The sequence below is a fragment of the Bombina bombina genome, chromosome 8 (assembly GCF_027579735.1).
Source record: "Bombina bombina isolate aBomBom1 chromosome 8, aBomBom1.pri, whole genome shotgun sequence".
NCBI lineage: Eukaryota > Metazoa > Chordata > Amphibia > Anura > Bombinatoridae > Bombina > Bombina bombina.
The window spans coordinates 120,738,805-120,762,031 of NC_069506.1; the positions used below are offsets into that span (position 1 = coordinate 120,738,805).

The 23,227-nt window shown below is 39.9% G+C and overlaps 1 protein-coding gene across 1 annotated transcript in view; it reads right to left on the reverse strand.

Annotated features, from left to right (window-relative positions):
- LOC128638020 (amiloride-sensitive sodium channel subunit alpha-like) overlaps positions 1-23,227 on the reverse strand; it is a 122,938-nt gene that overhangs the window by 5,746 nt on the left and 93,965 nt on the right. Inside the window, exon 12 of the mRNA XM_053689898.1 lies at positions 12,749-12,824. Within this exon, the coding sequence (XP_053545873.1) occupies positions 12,749-12,824 (76 nt within the window). The remainder of the gene's footprint in view (positions 1-12,748; positions 12,825-23,227) is intronic.

Genomic DNA, 23,227 nt, shown 5'->3' on the forward strand with positions numbered 1-23,227 from the left:
AAGACCTATCCTGTGGAAGGGCGTGGCCCTTTCCCCCAGTGATGTCTGAAATAATCTCTTTCAAATCAGGTCCAAATAAAGTTTTACCTTTGAAAGGAATGTTAAGTAATTTTGTCTTGGATGACACATCCGCTGACCAAGACTTTAGCCAAAGCGTTCTGCGCGCCACAATAGCAAACCCTGAATTTTTCGCCGCTAATTTTGCTAATTGCAAAGCGGCATCTAAAATAAAAGAGTTAGCCAATTTAAGTGCGTGAACTCTGTCCATAACCTCCTCATATGGAGTTTCTCTACTGAGCGACTTTTCTAGTTCCTCGAACCAGAACCACGCTGCCGTAGTGACAGGAACAATGCATGAAATTGGTTGTAGAAGGTAGCCTTGCTGTACAAAAATCTTTTTAAGCAAACCTTCCAATTTTTTATCCATAGGATCTTTGAAAGCACAACTATCTTCGATAGCAATAGTAGTGCGTTTGTTTAGAGTAGAAACTGCCCCCTCGACCTTGGGGACTGTCTGCCATAAGTCCTTTCTGGGGTCGACCATAGGAAATAATTTCTTAAATATAGGGGGAGGAACAAAAGGTATGCCGGGCTTTTCCCACTCTTTATTTACTATGTCCGCCACCCGCTTGGGTATAGGAAAAGCGTCGGGGGGCACCGGAACCTCTAGGAACCTGTCCATCTTGCATAATTTCTCTGGAATGACCAAATTGTCACAATCATCCAGAGTAGATAACACCTCCTTAAGCAGTGCGCGGAGATGTTCTAATTTAAATTTAAATGTCACATCAGGTTCAGCTTGATGAGAAATTTTTCCTGAATCTGAAATTTCTCCCTCAGACAAAACCTCCCTCATGGCCCCTTCAGATTGGTGTGAGGGTATGACAGAACAATTATCATCAGCGTCCTCTTGCTCTTCAGTGTTTAAAACAGAGCAATCGCGCTTTCTCTGATAAGTAGGCATTTTGGATAAAAGATTTGCTATGGAGTTATCCATTACATCCGTTAATTGTTGCATGGTAATAAGTATTGGCGCACTAGATGTACTAGGGGCCTCCTGCATGGGCAAAACTGGTGTAGACACAGTAGGAGATGATGTAGTATCATGTTTACTCCCCTCATTTGAGGAATCATCTTGGGCAATATCATTATTTGTGGCAGTACTGTCCTTACTTTGTTTGGACGCTATGGCACAATTATCACAAATTTAAATGGGGAGACACATTGGCTTTCATACATATAGAACATAGCTTATCTGAAGGTATAGACATGTTAAACAGGCTTAAACTTGTCAACAATGCACAAAAAACGTTTTAAAATAAAACCGTTACTGTCACTTTAAATTTCAAACAGAAAACACTTTATTACTGAATATGTGAAAAAGTATGAAGGAATTGTTCAAAAATTACCAAATTTTCACCACAGTGTCTTAAAGCCTTAAAAGTATTGCACACCAAATTTCAGAGCTTTAACCCTTAAAATAACGGAACCGGAGCCGTTTTTCAATTTAACCCCTATACAGTCCCAGATACAGTCTTTGCTAAGACCCAACCAAGCCCTGAGGGGAATACGATACCAAATGACGCCTTCTAAAAGCTTTTTCAGAGATTCTTAGATCCACACACATGCATCTGCATGCCCTGTTCTCAAAAAACAACTGCGCAAAAATGAGGCTCAGTCTATGACTAGAAAGGCCCCCTGACTGAAAAAGGTGTCCAATACAGTGCCTGCCGTTTTATAAACGTTCCCCAAGATTATAAATGTCAATTGTTAGCCTAAATTTGAATAATATGCACAAATAAAGCAATCGATTTAGCCCATAAAAATGTCTACCAGTTTTTTAGCCCATAATAAGCCCTTTATTCTGTTTGTTTTTTGACTAAGAAAATGGCTTACCGGTCCCCATGAGGGGAAATGACAGCCTTCCAGCATTACACAGTCTTGTTAGAAATATGGCTAGTCATACCTTAAGCAGAAAAGTCTGCTAACTGTTTCCCCCAACTGAAGTTACTTCATCTCAACAGTCCTATGTGGAAACAGCAACCGATTTTAGTTACTGTCTGCTAAAATCATCTTCCTCTTACAAACAGAAATCTTCATCCTTTTCTGTTTCAGAGTAAATAGTACATACCAGCACTATTTTAAAATAACAAACACTTGATAGAAGAATAAAAACTACATTTAAACACCAAAAAAAACTCTTAACCATCTCCGTGGAGATGTTGCCTGTGCAACGGCAAAGAGAATGACTGGGGTGGGCGGAGCCTAGGAGGGATCATGTGACCAGCTTTGCTGGGACTCTTTGCCATTTCCTGTTGGGGAAGAGAATATCCCACAAGTAAGGATGACGCCGTGGACCGGACACACCAATGTTGGAGAAAGATAGCTTTTTACAGAACACTTATTCTGGTGAGCTGAGGACATTCACCTAGATTACGAGTTTTGAGCGCTATAGAGAAATTAAATAACGCAACAAAAGTTATGTTATTTAATTTCCTATAGCGCTGCTATTACAAGTTTTCAAACATACGCCTTTTGCGTGCAACATGGTTGCGTTGAGATCCATACCGCACACAAAAGCAGCAGTGTTTTGACGTGCTCCAGCTAGATTTCCCCATAGACATCAATGGGGAGAGCCGGCAAAAAAAAACTAACACCTGCGATCGCGGAAACTAAAGTATCGTAACGCAGCCCCATTGATGTCTATGGGGAAATAAAAATACTGTTTAAACCTAACACCCTAACATAAACCCTACGTCTAAACACCCCTAATCTGCTGCCCCCAACATCCGACGCCTGCCTACAGTTATTAACCCCTAATCTGCCGCTCCCGATATCGCCACAACCTAAATAAAATTATTAACCCCTAATCTGCTGCTCCCGATGTCGCAGACACTATACTACATTTATTAACCCCTAAACTGCCAGCCCCCACATCGCAACAAGCTAAATTAAACTATATTAACCCCTAAACCTAACCCTAACATAACCCTAAACCTAACACCCCCTAACTTTAACATAATAAAAATATAGCTAAATTAAATTTAGAATTATTAACTAAATAAACCTATTAACCCCTAAACTGCCAGCCCCCCCCCACATCGCAACAAGCTAAATTAAACTATATTAACCCCTAAACCTAACTACCCCTAACTTTAACATAATTAAAATAGATCTAAATTAAACTTACAATTATTAACTAAATAATACCTATTTAAATCTAAATACATACTTACCTGTGAAATAAAACCTAAGATAGCTACAATATAACTAATAGTTATATTGTAGCTAGCTTAGGTTTTATTTTTATTTCACAGGTAAGTTTTTATTTATTTTAACTAGGTAGACTAGTTAGTAAATAGTTATTAACTATTTACTAACTACCTAGTTAAAATAAATACAAACTTACCTGTGAAATAAAACCTACCATTACAAAAAATAATAAAAAAACTACAATTACAGAAAAACCAAAACGAAATTATCCAAAAAAATAAAGATTAATCCTATTCTTATACCCTTAAAAATAAAAAACACCCAAAAATAAAAAACCCTACTCTAGAATAAATTCGAATTAGCCAATAGAATGAGAGCTGCTTAAATCCTATTGGCTGATTTGAATAGCCAATAGGATTTTAAGCAGCCCTAATTCCTATTGGCTGATTAAAAAATTTCAGCCAATAGGAATGCAAGGGACGCCATCTTGAATCGCGTCCATTGCATTGAAGATTCAGTGTACGTCGGCGACCGTATGAAGAGAATGCTCTGCGCCGGATGTCTTCAGGATGGACCCACTCCACACCGGCTGGATGAAGACTTTGCCGGCTGGATGAAGATTGAAGAGGCCGCCTTGATGAAGACTTCGCCGGCTGGATGAAGATAGAAGAGGTGACCTGGATGAAAACTTCTTGCCGTATGGATGATGACTTCGCAGGCTGGATGAAGATCCTTTAAGCGGGACTTCAACAACTGTAAGTGGATCGTCGGGGGTTAGTGTTAGGTTTTTTTAAGGTTTTTTTGGGTGGGTTTTTTCTTTAGATTAGGGTTTGGGCAATGTAAAAGAGCTAAATGCCCTTTTAAGGGCAATGGTTAGCTTAGGTTATTTTAGATAGTTTTTTTATTTGGGGGGGTTGGTTGGGTGGTGGGTTTTACTGTTGGGGGGTATTTGTATTTATTTTACAGGTAAAAGAGCTGATTTCTTTGGGGCAATACACAAAATACCCTTTTAATGGCCATTGGTAATTTATTGTAGGCTAGGTTTTTTTTTATTTTGGGTGGGCTTTTTTATTTTGATAGGGCTACTAGATTAGGTGTAATTCTTTTTTATTTTTGATAATTTGTTATTTTTCGTAATTTAGTTAGTTTTAATTTTTTGAAATTAGATACTTTTTTTGTCATTTTTAGAGTAGTGTTAGGATTTTTTTATTGGTAGTTTAGTTTTATTTAATTGGTAGTTAGTTTTATTTTAGTTTAATAATTATAATAGTTTAATTGTTAGTTGAATTTTTTTTTTTAATTTGACAGGTAATTTTTAATTTAATTTAAGATAGGGAAATTGTAATTTTAATATAAAGGTAGGGGGTCATTAGGTTTAGGGGTTACTTGTTTAAATTACTTTATTTCATTGTGGGGGGCTTTTGGTTTAGGGGTTAATAGGTTTATGATAGCGGCGGTGTAGGCGGACAGTAGATTAGGGGTTAATATGTTTATTATAGTGGTGACAATGTCGGGGAGCGGCGGAATAGGGATTAATACATTTTTTTAGGGGTGGCGATGTCGGGAGCGGCAGATTAGGGGTTAATACATTTGTTATATAGTTTGCGATGTGGGAGGGCCTTGGTTTAGGGGTTGATAGGTAGTTTATGGGTGTTAGTGTACTTTTTAACATTTTAGTTATGAGTTTTATGTTACAGCTTTGTAGCGTAAAACTCATAACTACTGACTTTAGATGTCATTTTAGGCTGTAACGCTCACTTTTTAGCCTCACCGCAAAACTCGTAATACTGGCGCTATGGGAATCCCATGAAAAAACGTAATTTTTACGTGTGTGGGACTGACGTTGCGGTACAGGCTAAAAGGTGTGTGGTACAGCTATACCGACAACACTTGTAATGGCTGTGGTGCTGTTTTAACGCTGAAAATGCCATATTTTCAGCATTACAAGCCGCAATGCAAAACTTGTAATCTAGGTGATTGTGAGGTAAAATATCTTCATTTTTTACATAGAGATGTTCAGGTGATATTTTCCTGTCAGATTTCTACAGTTATGCTGCATCACTTTCAAGTGATTTAGCATATAAGTATTATGTCCCTTTAAGTGCTGTTTTCAAACACTTCTTTTTACTTTAAGGTTTTAAAATAAATGTAAAAGTTACTTTACTATATAATTACGCACTTTTTTGTCTCTGTGTTGCATTAGGTTATCTTTAATCAGCACTGGTTTGTTTGCTAGTATTTTAATAGTTTTTTCCTCTGTAACTTATTAACTAGTTATCATAATCTGTCTCTTTCTCTCATCATGCACTGAACTTTATTGCTGCTCCAATGAGCATCTGCGCAGGATGAAGCTGGCAAGGAGCCCAATAGTCTGATTATCTAGATTATAAATGTTGTACTTGATATGTAGAAATTCTTGATGTTATTGAGCTCACCTTTAGAAGATAACTTCCATTAAAAAAACATATTTTGAATATAAATTTCATTATTTGCAATAGTTCTACATTATGACTTAGTGAAAATAAAAAGGAAACAATGTTACATGGTAAATAGATCAACTGTAGATATAGATACCCCAGTACATTGTAAAGTCAAAAACCATAACAGATATTGAGGACATAGTTATAAAGGGCAGTGAGTTGCCACTGGACCTTTATTAATAATATTGGAAATGTAAAAATAGCAGTGGGCCCTTTGAGCATTGCAAGACACCCACAATATTGTCAATACTGGAACTTTTTCCATGTCCAATATAACAGCAATGTGTATCACACATGTGCACAGCATGTCAACTGGAACCTACAGAAGAGAAGTTAATTTAGGACGTGTCCCAGAATTGTGAAATTTGATTCATGTATATCTGTATTAACAAAGTTAACACATTTCACAACATTTTTCATAAAAATAAGGTGGAGCATAACAGGCTGAAGTCCTTCATTAAAGGGACATGAAACAAAACATTTTTATTTCATGATTCAGGTTGAGCATACAATTTTAAACAACTTTCCAATTTTCTTCTATGATCTAATTTGCTGCATTTTGTTGGTATCCTTTGTTGAAGGAGCAGTAATGCACTACTGGGAGCTAGCTGAATGCCAATGAGAAGAGGCATATACATGCAACCACCAATCAGCTGCTTCTGAGCCTACCTAGGTATACTTTTCAACAAAGGATACAAAGAGAATTAAACAAATTAGATAATAGAAATACATTGGAAAGTTGTTTAAAATGGTATGCTCTATCTAAATAGTGAAAGAAAAAAAATTGGGTTTCATGTGTCCTTAACCCCTTGAGTGCTAACGACGGCTCTGAGCCGTCACAGAGTTTCCCACTCTGGTGCTAACGACTACTCAGAGCCGTCGCTAGCACTCTCCCACCTTGAGGGAGATCTGGGGGCTCCCACCCGCTCCTACCCCGGCGATCGTGCCTGTAGAGTGACAGGCATCACCGGGGCTTCACGTTTTGCGTGGTGACGTCACTGCGCAACTTTATTAACAAGTAACAATACAAAGTATAGGGAAAGGGGGCATGCTGCTTAGACGCCTGTATCTCAGGCATCTAAGCAGCTACAGACCCCCAAGACCCACCGTTGGAAAGGTAATCGCCTAACCTTTCCAATGATGTAAGTTTTGGTGATCTGAAAAAAAATATATAAAAGTTAAAAAAAATTTTTTTCAAAAAACAAACTTCAATCACCTTAGCACCCAGGTGGGAAAGTGCTTAGCACTCAAAGGGTTAAAGAAAGACTACAAAAATAAAAAGAAGAAACAAGAATTTATATATCAAAAAAGCAGGCACACTTATAAATACAATTACTTTTATATCCAGAACATTTTATGTATTAGCATGTCTATTTTTTAAAGCATTAAACAATACTGTGAATTAAAGGAGGCACATATTTATTTTTTGTTTTGCATAATCTTATGGACTGATGATCTAAAGCGCTCTGCTCTGGAGATATTTCACCACCACCACTACTACTACTACTTCCTCACCGAATTTTATAAAAGCTTGAGAGTTGTTTAGCTCAGTATGCAGAGTTCTATATGTGAAAGAAAGACACAGTCACTACAATATAATGCTCACAAAAACTCAGTGATCTTGCTTAATTTCTCTCCATGCTTTCGAGCTATTGATCATCACTCCCTGAGTTTGAACCACAGGATTTAATGAGGAAGCTTCTCTGCGAGCACTACTCACAGGGCTGTATTGTTTTGCCAGCACATAACCTTTCAAATTGAATATTACATTTTATGACTTTACTGAAAGGAACCTTCCTTTCTCAATCATTTTAGTTGTATTAGTAACAGAACTTATTTGTGCTACCAAGAGTTTTGTGCTAGGATACGTTGATTTCTTTAGTTAGACTTTTTCCAAAAACTTATACATGGAATAGCCAGACAGTAGAAATTATATGGACAAATATTATAATTGTATTCAAATATACTTAAAATATATATGTTTATCCTTAGAATGTAATCAGCACACATTCAGACAGAAATAAGGGCAGACTGCTTTTATTTTTGTCCTCTAAAGCAGATTTTATGTTACAACAAGTATGCCACAAGTGCAGATTATGGGGCGGATTGATCAACTTGCAGGCGGACATGATTCGCTGTAGTGAATCATGTCCGCCCGACATCGATAAATGCCGACAGGCCTGAAATGCTAGTTAAGCAGTTGCGGTCAATGCGGCAGGACAGGTTCCTGGGAGTGAACTTTGTCCGCCCAGCAGTTGATAAAATGAAGGCTGATATCCTTAGGTTTGCACTGTATTTACACTGAATTGTTTTATCTTTGTATTTTAGTGTATTTCACTGTAAAGTGTTTTTCTATTTTTGTTTTTCTATTTTTTTTTACGTATCTAAATGTATTTCTGGTAGCCCCAAGCGAGAGCCTTGTAGAATATTTATTTTAACCTTATGGAGAACACTTGGAAAGTAGTTACAAAAACAATCATTTATTTTTTGAAGGTAAATTGTTAAAGATACCACACCCCAACTGAACTCCAGTTAACACTTAAAAAGTTGCATTAACGGCACTTTCATGTTTATGTATCAGTAGACTTGATCGTGTAAGGCCCCAAGCCTCAAACGTTCCTATGGGTTAAGGCCCTTAAGAAGGCAGGTTGTTAGTATCAACAATGTTGCATTTATTATCAGGTATTTGTAGAGTGCCAACAGATTCCGCAGCGCTGAAAACAGTCTGTGTACAGGATAGCTTTTGTAGGGGTCAAGTGGGTAGAGGGCCCTGCCGAGAGTTTCACTGTTGTAGTCGGCTCTTATGAAGCGATCTGTAAACAGCTGGGCCCATAGGCTTACATTCTAAGGGGTTCAAGGGGAAAGCAATGGAGTTAGTAAAGGTTAGTGTTGGTTGTATGCATCCCTGAATAGTAGAGTTTTTAGGGAGTGCTTGAAGCTGTTAAATCTAGGGGAGAGTCTTATGGAGTGAGGCAGGAAATTCCACAAGATGGGGGCCAGTCTGGAGAAGTCCTGTAAACGGGAATGTGAGGAAGTAACAAAAGAGGAGGAGATCCTGAGCTGATCGAAGGGGACGGGAGGGAGAGTATCTAGAGACTAGTTCTGAGATGTAGGGGAGCAGTGCAGTTGAGAGCTTTATATGTCAGGGTGAGAATTTTATGTTTAATCCTAGAGGCAAGAGGAAGCCAGTGAAGGGATTGGCAGAGAGGTGCAGCAGATGAAGAGCGACAAGTAAGGAAGATGAGCCTGGCAGAGGCATTCATAATGGATTGTAAAGAAGCTATGCGGCAGCTAGGTAGACCAGAGAGGACAGAGTTGCAGTAGTCGAGGCGGGAAAGGATGAGAGAGTGGATTAAAATCTTGGTTGTATCTTGTGTAAGAAAATGTCTAATTTTAGCAATGTTTTTAAGGTGGAAGCGGCAGGCTTTAGCCAAGGACTGAATGTGAGGAGTGAAGGAAAGATCGGAGTCAAGTGTGACCCCAAGACATCGGGTGTGCGGGGTAGGGGTAATGATGGAATTATCAATAGTTATAGAAATTTTGGGGGTGCAAACATTGGAAGAAGAAGTGGGAAAAATAAGGAGTTCAGTTTTGAAGATATTTAGCTTAAGGTAGTGAGATTACATCCAAGATGAGATGTGCGAAAGACAGTGACACGGGTTAGTAAGGAAGGAGGTAGGTCTGGGTGTCATCGGCATACAAATGGTATTGAAACCCATGGGACTTTATTAAGGAACTTTGTGATGACGTGTAGATTGAAAAGAGAAGGGGACCAAGGACAGAGCCTTGAGGTACCCCAACAGAAAGTGGTAACGGGGCAGAGTATGCTCCAGAGAAGGCTACACTAAATGTACGGGTTGTCAGGTAGGAAGATACCCACGAGAGAGCTGTGTCACAGATGCCGAAGGATTGGAGGGTTTGGAGCAGAAGAGGGTGGTCAACAGTGTCAAAGGCTGCAGACAGGTCAAGGAGGATAAGCAGAGAGAAGTGGCCTTTGGATTTTGCTGTAAGTAGGTCATTGGTAACCTTGACAATTGCTGTCTCTGTACAGTGATGGGAACGAAATCCAGATTGCAGTGGGTCAAGAAGAGAGTTTAGTGTAAGGAAATGGGATAGACGTGCATAAACTAGCTTTTCAAGGAGCTTTGAGGCAAGAGGGAGTAGGGAAATAGGGCGGTAGTTGGAAGGGGAGGTTGGATCGAGGGAAGGTTTTTTGAGGATAGGTGTGACCAGTGCATGTTTTAGAGATGAGGGAAATATACCAGTGCTGAGGGAGAGGTTGAAAATGTGAGTATGGGGGTGAGGGTAGAATAGAGGAAGGGGAGTAGCTGTGAGGGGATGAGGTAGAGGGGACAGGTAGTGAGGTGGGAGGACAGTATAAGGGCAGAAACTTCATCCTCGTTAACAGGGGCAAAAGAGCTTCATTTTTGGATATTTGGGTTTTGGGTGATTGTGAGCTTTTGAGGGGTGGGAGATTGGAAGTATGTTGAGAGCTTATTTCACTTCTGATGGAGTCAATTTTGTTGTTGAAGTGGCTGGCAAAATCCTGAGCTGAGAGAGAGGTTGTGTTAGGAGGTGGGGGTGGGCGGAGAAGAGTGTTGAACGTGGAGAACAGACGTTTAGGGTTAGAGGAAAGAGTAGAGATGAGATTAGAAAAATATTGTTGCTTATAAATATTAAGGGCAGAATAGTAGGAGTTCAGGATGAACTTGTAGTGAAGAAAGTCAGCTGAACTCCGAGATTTCCTCCAGTGTTGCGCAGCAGTACGTGAGCATCTGCGTAGGTATTGTGTCAGAGAAGTATGCCAGGGCTGAGGATGAGAGTGTGGTTTCTGAGCTAAGGTTGGAGGAGCCAGAGTCTCAATGACCGATGTAAGGGTGGAATTATACTGGCAGATAGATTGGTCAGGGCAGGAAAAGGAGGTGATGGATGAGAGGAGAGGTTTGAGAGAGCTAGCAAGCTGATGCAGATCTAGTGACTTAGTGCTTCTGTGAAGTTTGGTGTGAGGGAGGGGGAGTTGTAGGTAGGGAAGTGATGTTGCAAGTTAGGAGATGATGGTCAGAGAGAGGAAAAGGGGAGTTTGTTAAATATGAAAGAGTGCATCGATAGGTGAAAGTCAGAACAAGGGAATGACCATCTATGTGAGTGGGAGAGTCAGTCCATTGTGACAGGCCGAAAGAGGAAGTGAGTTGAAGATGTTGTTTTGCAGAGGAGGCAGTGGGATTGTCAAGAGGGATGTTAAAGTCGCCACGAATGAGGGCAGGGGTGTCTGAGGAAAGGAAATAAGGAAGCCAGGCAGCAAAGTGATCTAAAAATTTAGTTGGGGAGCCAGGGGCGGTATATGACTGCAACACGTATAGAGAGGGGAGAGAATAACCAAATCATGTGTGCTTCAAATGAAGAAAATGTGAGTGAAAAGAAGGGCTGTATTTGTTAGAAGGTGCAACAAGAGGAAAGTAAAATACCAACACCACCTCCTCGTCTATTGCCTGACCTAGGAGTGTGGCTGAAATGGAGACCCCCATGTGACAGTGCAGCAGTGGATGCTATGTCTGAAGCAGAGAGCCAGGTTTCTGTAAGAGCAAGAAGGTTAAGAGAGTGGGAGATAAAGAGATCATGGATAGAAGTGAGCTTGTTGCAAACAGAGCGAGAGTTCCAGAGTGCACAAGTGAAGGGGGAGGTGGTTTTAGATGTAAGAGGAATGCGATTAAGGTTACCAGAGTTTAGTTTATGAAGTCTATTGAAAGGCACACAAGTATTTTTGTAAGGTGAGTGAGTACTCACTTTAAAAAAGTTGAGGGAACGGAAGTTTAAGACTCTTTCTTGCTGTTCTGCTTGAAGAGTCTCCCTCATTCCCTCCCTGGTGTTCGGCAATTTAGTTTACGGTTTAACTAGACTTTTGTCTGGGGCTCCAGCAGGGTCAGTTGACGGAGCTTTGCCCAGCATGCTCTACGACTAGCTGTCTTAAGTCCTACTAATCGAGTGTACTTTATTCTGCACCCTAGCATAGGTGGTTGGTCATGGCCCAGACAGTGGGTAGTTAGTTAAGTGACGGTCATTGCAAAGGGGGTGACGTCCCCAGGTCCGAGCCTAGTGGTGCTCTTCTTTGGATATGCAAGTGGCTGAAAAGATCCTATGTCGCCCTTAGCTGAGGGCATTGTAGCTGGGCTCTGCTCTGTCAGCAGGTCTGGACTATGACCCATGCAGGGGTTAGTTTAGTACCTGATTGCCACCACATTTTATTTGCTAGACATATGTTTTAAGTTACAGAATGTTCTTGTTCAATAAAAGTGGCTCTACTGGATATATACCCATCTTCTGTGGCTGGTGTAATTTTATGTTTAGTGGTTGAAGTTATACCAATGTTTGATTTATAGCAGCTGACTGACAACAGGGAATTCAATTCCTTACGTACTATGCTGCAAAAAAATAAAAATAAATCTGTGCACAAAATAAATGATTTTAAAAGCATTTTAGCTGCAATTTTGTTAATATAATTTGCATAGTTTTACTATTTCAGAGCAATCCAGGGTTACACCAGTACAAATTTTTGTTCAAATTTCTGTTTCTGGTCTTGTGTGCTATTATTATAAACTGACATTTTAAGGGACATGAAAGACAAAATTAACCTTTCATGATTAAGACAGAGCATGCATATTTAAAGGGACTTTTTGATTGACTTAATTCTCTTGCTATCCATAAGTGATAAGCATACATACATAAGAGCATCAATGCACTGCTGTGAGGTAGCTGGTGATTGGTGGCTATATATACCAATATTTCACTGGCTCACCAAATGTGTTTAGCTAGCTCATAGTAGTTAATCGCATCGGGTTAGCGCTCGTGAGAAAACATTTTACTTTCAACTTGTAATATGCGTGCTACCCGACGCGCGCAAAAAGCTTATTTCTAGCAGAGTTAATGTGCGAGCGGGAGCGATAAATAACGCTCCACTCTTAATCTAGCCCTTAATAAGTAATAAATAAATCAATTCTTTGAGGTTTGCACAAGGGAGAAAATAACACTATACATTATAATGGTTTAATAATACTTACTGAAATGGCAGGGGTTTCATCAAAGGTTCTATGACCCAGCTCTTCATAATAAATGTTAATCTTTGCAATATCATTCCTAAATGGTAGAAATGGTAACACGATTTAAACTATTTAATACATATATACTGTATATCTTTTTAATAGTAAACAAATGTTCTTATAAAAAAAAGTTTTTATACCAATTCATAAAAGTATTATAATAAAAGTTGTTTCTACCTTTGAAGAAAAATGTCAAAACTGAGTCAGTGTAGGGCAAGTGTTGAAATAAATAGACCTTGTTTTAGAAAGAAAAAAACAACAACTGGAAAAAACATAATTTATGCTTACCTGATAAATTTATTTCTCTTGTGGTGTATCCAGTCCACGGATCATCCATTACTTGTGGGATATTCTCCTTCCCAACTGGAAGTTGCAAGAGGATCACCCACAGCAGAGCTGTTATATAGCTCCTCCCCTAACTGCCATATCCAGTCATTCGACCGAAACTAGCCGAGAAAGGAGAAACCATAGGGTGCAGTGGTGACTGTAGTTTAAATAAAAATTTAGACCTGCCTTAAAAAGACAGGGCGGGCCGTGGACTGGATACACCACAAGAGAAATAAATTTATCAGGTAAGCATAAATTATGTTTTCTCTTGTAAGGTGTATCCAGTCCACGGATCATCCATTACTTGTGGGATACCAATACCAAAGCTAAAGTACACGGATGAAGGGAGGGACAAGGCAGGCTTAAATGGAAGGAACCACTGCCTGTAGAACCTTTCTCCCAAAAATAGCCTCCAAAGAAGCAAAAGTATCAAATTTGTAAAATTTTGAAAAGGTATGAAGCGAAGACCAAGTCGCCACCTTGCAAATCTGTTCAACAGAAGTCTCATTTTTAAAGGCCCAGGTGGAAGCCACAGCTCTAGTAGAATGAGCTGTAATCCTTTCAGGGGGCTGCTGTCCAGCAGTCTCATAGGCTAAGCGTATTACGCTCCGAAGCCAAAAAGAAAGAGGTTGCCGAAGCTTTTTGACCTCTCCTCTGTCCAGAGTAAACAACAAACAGTGTAGATGTTTGGCGAAAATCTTTAGTAGCTTGTAAGTAAAACTTTAAAGCACGGACCACGTCCAGATTATGTAAAAGGCATTCCTTCTTTGAAGAAGGATTAGGACACAATGATGGAACAACAATCTCTTGATTGATATTCTTGTTAGAAACTACCTTAGGTAAAAACCCAGGTTTTGTACGCAGAACTACTTTTTCTGAATGGAAAATCAAATAAGGAGAATCACATTGTAAGGCAGATAACTCAGAGACTCTCCGAGCCGAGGAAATAGCCATCAAAAACAGAACTTTCCAAGATAAAAGTTTGATATCAATGGAATGAAGGGGTTCAAACGGAACCCCTTGAAGAACTTTAAGAACCAAGTTTAAGCTCCATGGTGGAGCAACAGGTTTAAACACAGGCTTAATTCTAACCAAAGCCTGACAAAAAGCTTGAACGTCTGGAACTTCTGCCAGACGCTTGTGCAAAAGAATAGACAGAGCAGAAATCTGTCCCTTTAAAGAACTAGCTGATAATCCTTTTTCCAAACCCTCTTGGACAAAGGACAATATCCTAGGAATCCTAACCTTACTCCATGAGTAATTCTTGGATTCACACCAATAAAGGTATTTACGCCATATCTTATGGTAGATTTTCCTGGTGACAGGCTTTCGTGCCTGTATAAGGGTATCAATGACTGACTCGGAGAAGCCACGCTTTGATAAAATCAAGCGTTCAATCTCCATGCAGTCAGTCTCAGAGAAATTAGATTCGGATGATTGAAAGGACCTTGTAGTAGAAGGTCTTGTCTTAGAGGCAGGGTCCATGGTGGAAAGGATGACATGTCCACTAGGTCTGCATACCAGGTTCTGCGTGGCCACGCAGGCGCTATCAAGATCACCGATGCTCTCTCCTGTTTGATTTTGGCAATCAGTCGAGGGAGCAGAGGAAACGGTGGAAGCACATAAGCCAGGTTGAAGAACCAAGGCGCTGCTAGAGCATCTATCAGTGCCGCTTCTGGGTCCCTGGACCTGGATCCATAACAAGGAAGCTTGGCGTTCTGGCGAGACGCCATGAGCTCTAGTTCTGGTTTGCCCCAATGATGAACCAATTGAGCAAACACCTCTGGATGGAGTTCCCACTCCCCCGGATGAAAAGTCTGATGACTTAGAAAATCCGCCTCCCAGTTCTCTACACCTGGGATATGGATTGCTGATAGGTGGCAAGAGAGTCTCTGCCCAGCGAATTATCTTGGAGACTTCTAACATCGCTAGGGAACTCCTGGTTCCCCCTTGATGGTTAATGTAAGCCACAGTCGTGATGTTGTCCGACTGAAATCTGATGAACCTCAGGGTTGCTAACTGAGGCCAAGCTAGAAGAGCATTGAATATTGCCCTTAACTCCAGAATATTTATTGGGAGGAGTTTCTCCTCCTGAGTCCACAATCCCTGAGCCTTCAGGGAATTCCAGACTGCACCCCAACCTAGAAGGCTGGCATCTGTTGTTACAATTGTCCAATCTGGCCTGCGGAAGGTCATTCCTTTGGACAGATGGACCCGAGATAGCCACCAGAGAAGAGAATCTCTGGTCTCTTGATCCAGATTTAGCAAAGGGGACAAATCTGTGTAATCCCCATTCCACTGCCTGAGCATGCATAGTTGCAGCGGTCTGAGATGTAGGCGCGCAAATGGCACTATGTCCATCGCCGCTACCATCAAGCCGATTACTTCCATACACTGAGCCACCGAAGGGTGCGGAATAGAATGAAGAACACGGCAAGATTTTAGAAGCTTTGATAACCTGGATTCTGTCAGGTAAATCTTCATTTTTACAGAATCTATCAGTGTCCCTAGGAAGGAGACTCTTGTGAGTGGGGATAGAGAACTCTTTTCCTCGTTCACCTTCCACCCATGTGACCTGAGAAATGCCAGAACTATGTCTGTATGTGACTTGGCAATCTGAAAGCTTGACACCTGTATCAGGATGTCGTCCAGATAAGGGGCCACTGATATACCTTGATGTCTTAGGACCGCCAGAAGCGATCCCAGAACCTTTGTAAAGATTCTTGGAGCTGTAGCTAACCCAAAGGGAAGAGCCACAAATTGGTAATGCCTGTCCAGAAAGGCAAACCTTAGGAACCGATGATGATCTTTGTGAATCGGTATGTGAAGGTAAGCATCCTTCAAATCCACTGTGGTCATGTACTGACCCTCCTGGATCATAGGTAGGATGGTCTGAATAGTTTCCATTTTGAACGATGGAACTCTGAGGAATTTGTTTTAGATCTTTAGATCCAAAATGGGTCTGAAGGTTCCCTCTTTTTTTGGAACCACAGATTTGAATAAAAACCCTGTCCCTGTTCCGACTGTGGAACTGGACAGATCACTCCCATAACTAGGAGGTCTTGCACACAGCGTAAGAATGCCTCTTTCTTTATCTGGTTTACAGATAATCTCGAAAGGTGAAATCTCCCTTGAGGAGGGGAAGCTTTGAAGTCCAGACGATATCCCTGAGATATGATCTCCAATGCCCAGGGATCGTGAACATCTCTTGCCCACGCCTGGGCGAAGAGAGAAAGTCTGCCCCCTACTAGATCCGTTACCGGATAGGGGGCCGTTCCTTCATGCTGTCTTAGAGGCAGCAGCAGGCTTTCTGGCCTGCTTGCCTTTGTTCCAGGACTGGTTAGGTTTCCAGCCCGGCTTGGATTGAGCAAAAGTTCCCTCTTGTCTTGTAGCAGAGGAAGTTGATGCTGCACCTGCCTTGAAGTTTCGAAAGGCACGAAAATTACACTGTTTGGCCTTTGATTTGGCCCTGTCTTGAGGAAGGGTATGACCCTTACCTCCAGTAATGTCAGCAATAATTTCCTTCAAACCAGGCCCGAATAGGGTCTGCCCCTTGAAGGAATGTTAAGTAATTTAGACTTTGAAGTCACGTCAGCTGACCAAGATTTAAGCCATAGCGCCCTACGCGCCTGGATGGTGAATCCAGAATTCTTAGCCGTTAGTTTAGTCAAATGAACAATGGCGTCAGAAACAAAAGAATTAGCTAGCTTAAGTGTTCTAAGCCTGTCAAGTGTTTCAGTCAATGGAGTAGCTGTCTGAAAGGCCTCTTCCAGAGACTCAAACCAGAACGCTGCAGCAGCAGTGACAGGCGCAATGCATGCAAGGGGCTGCAGGATACAACCTTGTTGAATAAACATTTTCTTAAGGTAACCTAATTTTTTATCCATTGGATCTGAAAAAGCACAACTGTCCTCGACAGGGATAGTGGTACGCTTTGCTAAAGTAGAAACTGCTCCCTCCACCTTAGGGACCGTCTGCCATAAGTCCCGTGTGGTGGCGTCTATTGGAAACATTTTTCTAAAAATAGGAGGGGGGGGGGGGGGAGAAACGGCACACCGGGTCTATCCCACTCCTTATTAATGATTTCTGTAAACCTTTTAGGTATTGGAAAAACATCAGTACACACCGGCACTGCATAGTATTTATCCAGTCTACACAATTTCTCTGGTACTGCAATTGTGTCACAGTCATTCTAAGCAGCTAACACCTCCCCAAGCAATACACAGAGGTTCTCAAGCTTAAATTTAAAAGTAGAAATATCTGAATCAGGTTTCCCCGAATCAGAAATGTCACCCACAGACTGAAGCTCTCCTTCCTCAGCTTCTGCATATTGTGACGCAGTATCAGACATGGGCCTTAAGGCATCTGCGCGCTCTGTACTACGTCTAACCCCAGAGCTATCGCGCTTTCCTCTGAATTCAGGCAGTCTGGCTAATACCGCTGACAGGGTATTATCCATGATTGCCGCCATGTCCTAAAAAGTAATCGCTATGGGCGTCTTTGATGTACTTGGTGCCATTTTAGCGTGAGTCCCTTGAGCGGGAATCAAAGGGTCTGACACGTGGGGAGAGTTAGTCGGCATAACTTCCCCCTCGCCAGAATCCTCTGGTGATAAATTTTTTAAAAGATAAAAGCTGATCTTTATTGTTTAAAGTGAAATCAATACATTTAGTACACATTCTCATATGGGGTTCCACCATGGCTTTTAAACATAATGAACAAGGAGTTTCCTCTATGTCACATGTTTATACAGACTAGCAATGAGACTAGCAAGCTTGGAAAACACTTTACATCAAGTTAAACAAGCAATATAAAAAACGTTACTGTGCCTTTAAGGGAAACAAATTTTGCTAAAATTTGAAATAACAGTGAAAAAAGGCAGTTAAACTAACGAAATTTTTACAGTGTATTTAACAAGTTAGCAGAGCATTGCACCCACTTGCAAATGGATGATTAACCCCTTAATACAAAAAAACGGATTAACAAATTGAAAAAAAACGTTTTTTAAACAGTCACAACAACTGCCACAGCTCCACTGTGGCTTTACCTTCCTCAATATATGACTTTTGAAGCCTTTTGAGCCCTTCAGAGATATCCTAAAGCATGCAGGGGACTGCTGAGGGAAGCTAAATGTCTGTCTGTAATTTTAACTGCGCAAAAATGCGCTAAAATAGGCCCCTCCCACTCATATTACAACAGTGGAAAGCCTCATGAAACTGTTTCTAGGCAAAAATTAAGCCAGCCATGTGGAAAAAACTAGGCCCCAATAAGTTTTATCACCAAAGCATATATAAAAACGATTAAACATGCCAGCAAACGTTTTATATTGCACATTAATCAGAGTATATACCTCTGATAGCAAGCCTGATACTAGTCGCTATTAAATCACTGTATTTAGGCTTAACTTACATTAATCCGGTATCAGCAGTTTTTTTCTAGCAAATTCCATCCCTAGAAAAACTTAAACTGCACATACCTTATTGCAGGGTAATCTGCACGCCATTCTCCCTCTGAAGTTACCTCACTCCTCAGACATATGTGAGAACAGCAGTGGATCTTCGTTACTTCTGCTAAGATCATAGAAAAATGCAGGCAGATTCTTCTTCTAAATGCTGCCTGAGATAAAATAGTACAACCCCGGTACCATTTAAAAACAATAAACTTTTGATTGAAGAAAAAACTAACTATATTACACCACTTTCCTCTTACTACCTCCAGCTATGTGCAGAGTTTGCAAGAGAATGACTGGATATAGCAGTTAGGGGTGGAGCTATATAGCAGCTCTGCTGTGGGTGATCCTCTTGCAACTTCCTGTTGAGAAGGAGAATATCCCACAAGTAATGGATGATCCGTGGACTGGATACACCTTACAAGAGAAAGTAAATTGAGAATGACTTATTTCCGATTCTAAATTCTGATCTCTTTGATCATATTTTTAAAGCACAAGGTAATGCAATAACTTATAGGTGCGCAAACCAGAAAGGAATGCCAAAGTTAATAGTATAAAAGGTGAAAAATGGGACTACAACTGGTACCAGAAAAATTTAATTGGATAACCAAGTGCATCTTAGATATATATATATAACCTTAAAATGAATGCGTCTAGACTCTAAGGAAATAATCCAAGCTCATAAATAAATGAATTGATTCAACTTAATTTATTTTAATTAAAAACAAATGAATTTAGTATAATTTAATATAAGCATGAAATTATTAAAAACCCAAAATTAGGAGACTCAAAAAATTACATGTGTATTAAATTTCATTTAATTAGATTTCATAAAGATAAACTAACCACATCGATTTATAAAACCAAATTTAACCAAATTTTATGGACCGGTCCTAACTCCTTAGGAATTAATATAAGCTAATAAATAACATATACACCAAAAGAAACAAAATAAACAAAATGCATGAAATATAGTTGAAAACATAAAAGTTTAAAAAAGTTGCTTCTTGTTCAGAAGCTGATACTCTTGAACTTAGGTTTCCAAACAAACGTGTTTTCTCCAAAACGTCCTCCAAAAAGGTCTTTCAGCAGGGTGATTACAAACTGCAGGTTTTTGGATCCTCCCAGGGGGTGAGCGTCCTGGATCCTGAGAGCCGTCTAAGTGGCAGACAGAGAGAGTCTGCTTAGGTAGACATCAAAGTTTTCACAAAGAAAAAGCACATCGGTACTTACGCATTGGTAAGCGAAGATCAGCGTCCCTTCCGACTCTTTCTGCCAAGGGTCTTAGTCTGTTCTTGATACTCCACAAATGCAGTCAGAGCCCAGACGCTGTTCACTTCTGGAAACAGACCCAGGGGAGATCCGGAAAGAGCGCCAAGTTGAAAAAGAAACACCTGTGTAGTCGAATAGGAGCTGCAAAACAGCCCTTGATTAAAGAGATCAAATGTGAGCACACAATAGCACACAGTCACTGAGCAATGCGTTTCAAAGTCTTTGTCAAGCTTGACAAAGACTTTGAAACGCATTGCTCAGTGACTGTGTGCTATTGTGTGCTCACATTTGATCTTTTGCATCTATATTTTATGCATTTTGTTTATTTTGTTTCTTTTGGTGTATATGTTATTTATTAGCTTATATTAATTCCTAAGGAGTTAGGACCGGTCCATAAAATTTGGTTAGATTAGTTAATCAAATTTAATATAGTTTGGTGGAATCTAATAATCTTTTTCAAACTTTTCTTTTCAAACTTTAATTTTATAAATCGATGTGGTTAGTTTATCTTTATGAAATCTAATTAAATGAAATGTAATACACATGTAATTTTTTGAGTCTCCTAATTTGGGTTTTTAATAATTTCATGCTTATAATATTAAATTATACTAAATTAATTTGTTTTTAATTAAAATAAATTAAGTTGAATCAATTCATTTATTTATGAGCATGGATTATTTCCTTAGAATCTAGACGCATTCATTTTAAGGATATATATATATATATATTTTATATATAAGATTCACTTGGTTATCCAATGAAATTTTTCTGGTACCAGTTGTAGTCCCATTTTTCCCCTTTTATACTATTTACTTTGACATTCCTTTCTGGTTTGCGCACCTATAAGTTATTGATTGCATTACCTTGTCCTTTTTTTGGGGAGTTTTGGGAATTCTCCCTTTACTATAGGTGTTTGTTTTTTAGTTCATTTTGCGCTTGTCTTTATCTTTTCTTTTCTTGCAGTCTTATTTTTAAAGCACAGATGTTCAATCTTATAATGAATTCTGCAATTATCTATCTGGGAATAACAGATATCTCTTCAAACTTGATTCTAGAACTCGTTTATTATAACCTCATTTTATTGGTAATATTTATTTCTTTTATAGTATTTATTAAAACTGAGGCATGTGATTGAATGCATAACTATTTCTGAAAAGGTAGTTTAAAAAAAATAGAGAATAGGGTTTTATATAGTACAATACACTTGCCAGCTTTGAAATGTATTTTATAACATGTACAGTATCTCACAAAAGTGAGTACACCCCTCACATTTTTGTAAATATTTTATTATATATTTTCATGTGACAACACTGAAGAAATGATACTTTGCTACAATGTAAATTAGTGAGTGTACAGCCTGTATAACAGTGTAACTTGGCTGTCCACTCAGAAAAACTCAACACACGGCCATTAATGTCTAAACTGATGGCAACAAAAGTGAGTACACCCCTAAGTGTAAATGTCCAAATTGGGCCCAAAAAGTGTCAATATTTTGTGTGGCTACCATTATTTTCCAGCACTGCCTTAACCCTCTTGGACATTGAGTTCACCAGAGCTTCACAGGTTGCCACTGGAGTCCTCTTCCACTCCTCCATGATAACATCAGAGCTGATAGGTGTTAGAAACCTTGTGCTCCCCCACCAGCCATTTGAGAATGCCCCATAGATGCTCAATAGGGTTTAGGTCTTTAGACATGTTTGGCCAGTCCATCACCTTTACCCTCAGCTTCTTTAGAAAGGCAGTGGTCGTCTTGGAGGTGTGTTTGCGGTCGTTATGTTGGAATACTGAATACTCTGAAGGGAGGGGATCATGTTCTGCTTCAGTATGTCACAGTACATGTTGGCATTCATGGTTCCCTCAATGAACTGTAGCTCCCCAGTGCCGGCAGCACTCATGCAGGCCCAGACCATGACACTCCCACTAGCATGCTTGACTGTAGGCAAGACACACTTGTCTTTGTACTCCTCACCTGGTTTCCGCCACACATGCTTGACACCATCTGAACCAAATAAGTTTATCTTGGTCTCATTGGACCACAGGACATGGTTCCAGTAATCCATGTCCTTAGTCTGCTTGCCTTCAGAAATTTTTTTGCAGGCTTTCTTGTGCATCATCTTTAGAAGAGGGTTCCTTCTGTGGAGACAGCCATGCAGACCAATTTGATGCAGTGTGCAGCATATGGTCTGAGCACTGACAGGCTGACCCCCCATGCCTTTAACCACTGCAGCAATGCTGGCAGAACTCATACATCTATTTCCCAAAGACAACCTCTGGATATGATGCTGAGCACGTGCACTCAACTTCTTTGGTCGACCATGGCGAGGCCTGTTCTGAGTGGAACCTGTCCTGTGAGCTGCAGCACGGTGGGCAAGACCATACAGCGGTTTCAGTTTCAGGGTCTTGGCAATCTTCTTATAGCCTAGGCCATCTTTATGTAAAGCAACAATTCTTTTTTTCAGATCCTCAGAGAGTTCTTTGCCATGAGTTGCCATGTTGAACTTCTAGTGACCAGTATGAGAGTGTGAGAGTGATAACACCAAATTTAACACACCTGCTCCCCATTCACACCTGAGATCTTGTAACACTAATGAGTTGCATGACACCGGGGAGGAAAAATGGCTAATTGGGCCGAATTTGGACATTTACACTTAGGGGTGTACTCACTTTTGTTGCCAGTGGTTTAGACATTAATGGCTGTGTGTTGAGTTATTTTGAGGGGACAGCAAATTTACACTGTTGTACAGGCTTTACACTCACTACTTTACATTGTAGTAAAGTGTCATTTCTTCAGTGTTGTCACATGAAAAGATATAATAAAATATTTACAAAAATGTGAGGGGTGTACTCACTTTTGTGAGATACTGTATATCTGTATCTCAATGTTGAAACAAAAATGCAATTTCTACAAAATACAGATAATGTCCACTCCCTTGTTATTTATATTTAAATTGAGAATTTTAAACAACTTTCCAATTTTCTACGATCTAATTCATTTTGTTCTCTTGGTATCCTTTATTAAAATTCATACAATGCACTACTGGGAGCTAACTGCTGATTGGTGTAGGCACATATATGCTTCTTGTCATTGGCTCACCTGATGTATTCAACTAGCTCCTAGTAGTGCATTTTATACTAGCTCAGATTGGTTTCTCCATATGAGGTAAGTAGTGGGTGGAGTTAGGCTATTTAAAAACAAATGCAGGAAACTAGGTGTTCATTTATTTTAAATATGTTAAACTTTGGCTGACGTTATACTATAGCAAAACAACAGTTATCTTGTAATTATAAGGTGTTTACTGCCCCTTTAATTATCATTCTTTCCATAGTGTGATCTGGAGAAAAGTCCTTAAATAGTGTGTTACACTCTCTGGTACTATACAATGAAGAGCACA